Genomic DNA, 7,734 nt, shown 5'->3' with positions numbered 1-7,734 from the left:
AATATTTACATGTTTTAATATTTAATTATCTGATCAGCAGAGATCTGCTATGCAGATTAATTAATTAATTAATTTCCTGAAGGAATGTCAAAGCCCAGCTCACTTGGTGGATGCTCTGCTCCTACTGAAATGAACTTTTAACAACCCAAGTGTTTCATTCAATTCTATAATTTCCCTCCAGGATGTTTTATGATAAAATGCAGAACACACCAAGAAATGCCTCTTGGAGAAGCTGTAAAAAACCTGTTTAAATCCACACATGAATGGCCTAATTCTGCAGGGCCTTCCAAAAACTCTCAGAGGGGACTTGGCATCTGGAACATCTGCACAGCCCAAACTCAGGGTTTGAGGAACAGAGATCTTGCAGGATAAAAATCCACCCAAGTCTTAGCATCAGACCTTTCAAATAAAGGGTTTAAAATTATAAAATAAGAAAACAAAGCTCTGATTTGGACAGAGGAGATAGAAGAGAGAGGAGACAAAACTGGCTGTGCTCTAAGTAACCTCAACCACTGTTTGAAGATGAACTGGAATTCAGGTTTACACATTGGAATTTACATTTATGAACTGGAATTCAGGTTTACACATTGGAATTTACATTTATGAACTGGAATTCAGGTTTACACATTGGAATTTACATTTATGAACTGGAATTCAGGTTTACACATTGGAATTTATATTTATGAATTGGAATTTATATTTACGAATGGGAATTTAGGTTTACGAATTGGAATTTATGTTTATGAATTTGAATTTAGGTTTATGAATTTGAATTTATGCCCTTTCCTGGCAATTCCTACCTCCAGCTAAAAGCCAAACCTTGGTGTCCAAGTCCACTCACCAGGTTGGTGAAATAATATCCATCCTCCCCAGTCATCAGCCTGCTGGGGTTGCAGAAGCGAGTGATGTACTGGATGTTGGACTGCAGGCGTGGGGGGTTCCCCTTGAGCACGATGTAAATCAGGGTGGGCAGGAAATCATCAGCAGAGGCTGGCTCATTTTTGGTGATTTTGATGGCATTGAAGATGTGCTTGCTGCACTTGGTGATGCAGGCAAGTTTGTCCCGAGGGACACGCTTGGAGTCCATCTCGATGATGTCTGGGAGAGGAAGAAAAGTCCTGGAATTATTCAAATTGTATTAATCAGGCAATGAATAAGCAGGATTTGCTGGGTAATATTCAGGGAAATAAAGTGCATTTTTCTGCTCCTGCTCCTTCTAAAAAGCAAGCTCCAATTACATGAATTAATTTAAAGTTATATGCATTAATTTTAAAATATGCGATTCCACTTAAAACTGGGTGATTCCACTTAAAAAACCTGGGTGATTCCACTTAAAACTACATGAATTTGCTTAAAACAGATTTAATTTATTTAAATGATACGAATTTATTTTAAATTATATTAATTTATTTTACATGATACAAATTTATTTTACATGATACAAATTTATTTTAAATGATACGAATTTATTTTAAATTCATTTACTGCATCATTTATTGCATTTATTGCATCATTTCTGTCTGTGGGGAAGTGTTTCAAGTAGATCAGTTAAACCTAAGCACTTCAGTGTGGAAATTATCTCTGCTGCATAGATGAAGTTCCAAATTCCTGCACATTTAACAGCCTGGACCCACCTCGTGATGACAGCAAAAATCATCTCAACAAGCAAGAGAGATGAGATTGAAATCTGTAAATGCAGAATTGATCACTCACAAACCTGTAATTGCCTTTACAACCATGTCAGAGACCTCTGGGATTTCCTCACTGACAGGAACACAGAGCATCTGGGGAGTCACCCAGTGCAGAGCCCTGCAACAGGAGAAAAAGGAGTTAAGAGTAAAGGAGTTAAGGTCAAAAGGAGAAAAAGGGTTAAAAAACCCTTCAGTGCCATTGACAGGCAGGGGTTTGAAACCTTTGCTTCCTGAACTCAGGGCAAAGGAATGCTTTGTGTCCATGAGGCATTATTCCAGCCACAAACCAGTTTATTCCACTGATGTCATTTATTTTCACAGAAAGCACTTCCTTTTTTTAAAAATTATTTTTGGCTGTGATTTCATAAAAGCAAATTTTCCCAGTGTAGTGGTTGTCACTATCCCACCTATTAATTCTTTCTGTATTTTAAATAAAATGCTTTGAACCCTTAACAAGCCATTTTTCTGTGCACAGCACAAGGTTTTTAACACGGCTGATTCAGAGCTCATTTAGAGAATTAGGGATTACTCAATTATTTTCCCTTTCAAGCCTTACCTGATCCTCTTTTGGACAGCAAGGTCTTTCTTCTCATCATCAGTTGTCTCAGGGCAAAAAACATATTTATACTGGCGAGTCATGATGTATTTCTCAACCTCATCCATTGCCTTCTCCACTTTTTCAGGGGGCACTGAAAGGGACAAACCCCAAAAAATGAAATATTCCAGGGCTCTTTGCAAGGTTTAATCCCAAAATCAGCAAATTAAGATTACTCATTCAAGGCAACCTGAGTTCAAAAATGGATATAATACATCCATTATTTTATATATATAGATATAAAATTAGAAATATTGTGTGTGTGTATATCTATAGTAAGAATTATGATACATATATAAGAAATTTAATAAAATATAATAGAATAAATATAATACAACAAATAAAATTAAATACAATAAAGTAAATAAAATTAGATAAAATAAATAAAAATAAAAATAAATAAATAAAACAAATAAAATAAAATATAATATAGAATAAAGTTTTTTTTAAATGCCTCTCAGTTACCCCATCTCTGGGTCAGAAAATGGCTTAATCCAAGAGAACTCCACTGAGAATTTAAAAGAAATTAAATATGTTTGTGAAAATATTTAGACAGCAAAAATTCCTAGAGGGAAAAATTCTAACTCTGGTACCAGAACCTGTTCCCAGCATTTCTGAAAGCTTTGCTTAAACTGAAAATTCAATTTAGTTTTTCATCATTGCTTTTGGAAGAGGAAGGTGAAAGAACTTGGTACCTTTCCAACGTGTCTGCAGCCTGTCTGCCACATTTTGGTAGAAATCCTGGGCACACTCAGATTGTTCCTCAATGCTTAACTCCTGCAAGAGAACAAGGAGTAAGTGTGAAGGGCTGGCAGCAACACCTCGTGTCTTGTTTTGGTTTAAGGCAAGTGTCCAGCTGCAGTAACAGTCTGAGAATGCAGAGGTGTCATCAGAGGTGTTTAGAGTGGCTCAATTTTAGTTCAAAATAGGAGAAGCCAACACTGGCTCTTTAATGTGTGAAAGATTTGGATTTATTTGCTGAATAAATGGATATTAGCACAGGTGCAATGGCTTTTTCCTCTGGGAGCACTGACAAAACTCAGACTAAGCAATGTGTTTGTCCCTATTTAACCTCTGATTTTTTAAAAGACAATTTATAATCTATAAAACCTCAAGAACATAAATTATTTGAAATAATATCTCTACAGTACATTTCTGATGATAAAGTTACTGTGAAATATATTCACAGCGGTATTTGTGAAACAACACTGGCTTTTGCTAACTGAGCTCCTGAAGAAAATAAAATTAACTTAATTAAGGCAATTTTCATCATTAAATGAAATCATACATTAAAAAAAGTGGGAAAACAATTTGATTTCTGAACTCTTTGAGGCCAAAAACTGGACATTTTCCAGAACACAGGTCTCAGCTCTTACTGAAACTGGATTTTAGGCCTAGTTTATGTGTAGTAAAAAAATCCCAAGTTTTGAGAAGGCTGAAGTAGGAAATGAGAACACCTTCAGTGCTTGAAGCCAAAAATAAACCCACTCTGTTCTCACAAACTCTCTGCTCAGAATGAACAGATCCAAAAGGAAAGAAATAAAGTTCAAGAAGAATTCAAAACAGAGGGAATGTAAGATTCCATGAGAACTTGTGAGGAGATAATTTGAGGAACTAAATAGGAAAGGAAGAAGAGGGGGGAAAAAGCTGTGCTGAATTCTGACTCATTCCAACCATAGGTGGCACCACAGACTAATATTTCAACAATATTGATTTTTTTTTAATGGAAAATGAAGGTAACACTTATTTCATATTAAAAAAAGCAGCACAGTCAAGTTCCCCTTCCCCTATAAAAGGAGAGGGGTGGGTTGATGCTGCATTATCTTTAGAAGTTTTTAGGCTTAAGTTGTGTCACCCCTGGAAGTGTCCCAGGCCAGGCTGGAGGGGATTTGGAGCCACCTGGCACTGTGGAAGGTGTCCCTGCCCATGAACCAGATCACCTTTAATTCCCTTCCAACCCAAACCACCCTGTGAGATCTAAAACCTCACCAGCTGATATCTTAGATCATTTCCACCATCATATTAATGTAGAATATTGCTGAACAGACTCATTTATGTGGGATTTAGTCAGGACTAATTTATCTGGGCTGCTCTAGGGTTAGCAGCATCCTTTGGTCCCAAACTACCAAAAAAAGGCACCCAGATCTTAATTTGATTCATCTGAAGGCTTCTGCCCCACTCCAGAAAATCCAAACTGCTGGAAGAAGTGCAACATTTCCTCCCTCTCCCACCAATTTTCCCCATTTGATTGAGACAAGATCATTCAGAGCTCACCCTTTTATGACTCATGGTGTCCAAAAAGAGTTTGCATTGCTTGTAGATATCCTGGCCAGGCTTCTGGTATGTCCTGATGAATTCTATGAACTCCTTGGACACTCTGTCTGTCTCGATGCTGGCCTGCCTGTGGATGGAAGGGCTGGGAGCTTTGGCCTCCTGGATCTCTGCTGGCAAAATTCAGGGCACAGCAGATCAGGGTTTTTTACAGTTTTTTTTACACTAAATGGATAATTGCAGAAAGGTTTTATCATTTCGAGTCACTTTTTATATAAATTATATTAATATATTAAATTAATTAATACAGAAAATTAATATAATTCTATTAAATCAATACAATTAATTATATTAATTTAATGTATTAAATTCAATTATATTCTATATTAAATCCTCTATTTTTTACAGTTTTTTGACACTGATGGATAATCGCAGAAAGGTTTTATCATTTCCAGTCACTTTTTAAAAAAACCTTTTTTCAGCTGTGCAAATTGGTCATTTGTAATTGTGTAAATGTAAATTGTAAATGAGCAGTTGCGTAAATTGCATTTCTCAAGCTTTGCAAGGGAAATGTTGGATGTAGTAATAATAATAATAAATTAGATATAATAATCATAATAACAATAATAACAATACCACCACCAATAATAATAATAATAATAATAATAATAATAATAATAATAATAATAATAATAATAATAATAATAATAATGCTTTTTCCCCACAAAATAATCTCATTTTCCAAGTTCCAAGCTCATTGTGCTGCTCCAGTACCTTCACCCACCTTTCAGCTTGCCAGCCAAGGCTGTTGGAAATGGAGGGATTGAACAGAGGTGGTGGAAATGAACGTGGTGAGAGGCAAGCAGAGAGATAGAAAACATGAAAATATTCATGGTCAGCACGAGACAAACAGAGCTTTCAACCTGAAAACACTTCACATGCACAGAAATCCTGCTTTCAACAAGCATGCACAAGTCCAAAGGGAAAAGAAAGAAATGGGATTCATGTGTTAACGTTGGTTTAATTTGGATTTGAGGGAGCTTAGTGGGGTTTTTTTGGTTGTTATGTGTTTCTGAAGAGATCAAGCACTACAGAAAATCCAAAGTTGTGTTACCCACGGAGTACCAAAGTTTGCTCCTCTGAGCAGAGCCCCACACCTCAGCACAGGGAATAATTGGCCAGGCACCACCAGAGCACCTCTGGTATTTCAGTGCCCAGAACAGGAAAGGTTATGCAAATATTTAAATTCCAACTGCAGCAATTGAGATAGGGAGTGCAAACCCAACTCCTTTCTAGCTACTCAGGGACATTTTGCAGAGATTTCCTTCCATTGCCTTTATACCCAGGATTCACTCCATGCACCCCAAATCCTCCACAGGATTCCAGCTGAAGGGTGACCATTAATTAAATTTGTCATTAGAGAAGCAGAAAGCTTATTTGGAAATAATAAACAAAGAAAAGGGCAGAATTATCAGCTATTATTTCCATGATTAATCACTGATCTCATTTCACAGTATAGCTGAAGGTTTATTTACTTACTTCAACAATGAGTTCACTCTTTTATAAAAATAATCAGCCTCATTTTACTATTTGACCTTAAGGAATGTGAATATTATTTTTTCAGTCACAAATTCAAACTAGATTGCTGTTTAGTGACTAGAGAGATGTAGTCAACTGAGGCAGATTGATATTAAGTATTAAAAAGTGAATGTTAATTAGAATGAACTGTCTTTTAATGAGTTACACCAAGAATTACTTGTAGTTGCAGATTCACTAATCTCTGAGCTGAAATCCTGATTTAAGGAAAATTAATCTATACTGATTACCAAGGGCTGCAGGAACAAATGAACTTCCAGCAATAAAATATCCTCAGGTTTGTCCTGTGTTCTCAGAGAATTCAATCCAACTAAAAAGAAGCTGATCACAGCCAAGAAATTCCAACAAGAGAGGAAAATGCCAAAATGCCAGGAGCAAGCATGGGAAGAGTGAAGGAAGGATCAGCTCCACAAAGAATAAACATAATTAAAATTTCACTCTTTCTAGAGGAAAGCCACTTGTCACAGCAGAACAGGAGCACTCCAGGATTCACTATGGTTGTGCCATGGAGCCAGTCCAAGCATGGATGTGGAACAGGGTTTGTCCCCAGCTCTGTCACACACAGCCCTTCATCACCTTCCTGGAATCATTAATAAACATTGCACATTTCTTTAGCCAGCAGAATGAGTCAGGATTGCAAACAATTCATGGAGGAGGAGCTCTTAAAGCTGTTTGGTGTCCTTTTGGTTTAAGTGAAAGCAGTGTCTCCTCTTGATGGGAAATTTTCTTCTTGGTTTATATAACAAACATCTGGAGATGTTTTGAGAATGGCAAAGTTCTTGAAGTGGTTTCAACTCATAATAATCAGATTTGTAACAGGAACCTGAATTTTTTTAAATATAAAAAAACAAAGCAGCACAAGATCCAGTTAATTCTTACAAAATTCTTTTTTTTTTTTGATCCTAACCCTAAGGTGGAGCTCAAAGAGGCTTCAGCTTTATTCTTGTGACTCCCTACTAAAAAGCAAAGGATTGGTTTAGACATTCAACATCACCTCAAGATGCTGGACTTGCTTTTTTTGCCATCTTCATGTTGAAGAGCACGAGTTACAACTGGCACAACCCTAGTTTGTGTTTAGCAAAGCCCAACTAAGAGCCAAGCTTACTAAAACCAGGCAGACAGCTTGCCCAGGCTGTGCTGCATTACCTTCAGAAGGGGAAGCCAGTTCCCAGGAGGGAGTAAAAATCTCCTTCAAATCCCTGAGAATGTTATCAGCATTTCTCTCCCTCCCAAGCTGTCCTTGCTTAGGGGTTTTCTCTTCAGCTGCTGAAATAAAAAGGCCAAAGCAAGCAGGGCACCAAGAGCAGGAGCATGGCAGGACAGGTGGTGAAGGGATAAAAAAAGAAAAGATGGAAAGTGAGAAAAATGAACATTAAAAAAAAAGGTTTAATGCAGGTGAATGAATGTCTCGTGTAGCCAGCTGCCGTCATGCACCAGGACAACTCTAACCAGAAAAATGCTGAATTTCAAAGAAAGGAAATGCATTGTCTCTAAGGTTAAGACAGATTAATGTTGCTTTCTCTTCTGGAATTCCTCCTCCAGAGCCCAGCATCTCCCAGCTTTTGCCTGTGTGAGCTATTG

General features: G+C 37.1%; 1 protein-coding gene across 3 annotated transcripts in view; it reads right to left on the bottom strand.

Moving 5' to 3' along the window:
- RABGEF1 (RAB guanine nucleotide exchange factor 1) overlaps positions 1 to 7,734 on the bottom strand; it is an 11,458-nt gene that overhangs the window by 759 nt on the left and 2,965 nt on the right. The window contains exons 3-9 of one of the 3 annotated variants that reach the window (XM_031060655.1): positions 7,300 to 7,419; positions 5,342 to 5,362; positions 4,561 to 4,730; positions 2,982 to 3,063; positions 2,248 to 2,380; positions 1,718 to 1,809; positions 842 to 1,098 (exon numbers count right to left, since the gene is read on the bottom strand). In XM_031060655.1, coding sequence (XP_030916515.1) covers positions 842 to 1,098; positions 1,718 to 1,809; positions 2,248 to 2,380; positions 2,982 to 3,063; positions 4,561 to 4,730; positions 5,342 to 5,362; positions 7,300 to 7,419 — 875 coding nt within the window. The remainder of the gene's footprint in view (positions 1 to 841; positions 1,099 to 1,717; positions 1,810 to 2,247; positions 2,381 to 2,981; positions 3,064 to 4,560; positions 4,731 to 5,341; positions 5,363 to 7,299; positions 7,420 to 7,734) is intronic. The other 2 variants (XM_005425416.2, XM_005425415.2) reach the window with 2 other exon arrangements.

Source organism: Geospiza fortis, unplaced genomic scaffold, assembly GCF_000277835.1.
Source record: "Geospiza fortis unplaced genomic scaffold, GeoFor_1.0 scaffold425, whole genome shotgun sequence".
Taxonomy (NCBI): domain Eukaryota; kingdom Metazoa; phylum Chordata; class Aves; order Passeriformes; family Thraupidae; genus Geospiza; species Geospiza fortis.
Note: the sequence above shows the minus strand (reverse complement) of the source record. Positions and strands in the feature narration are given on the sequence as shown.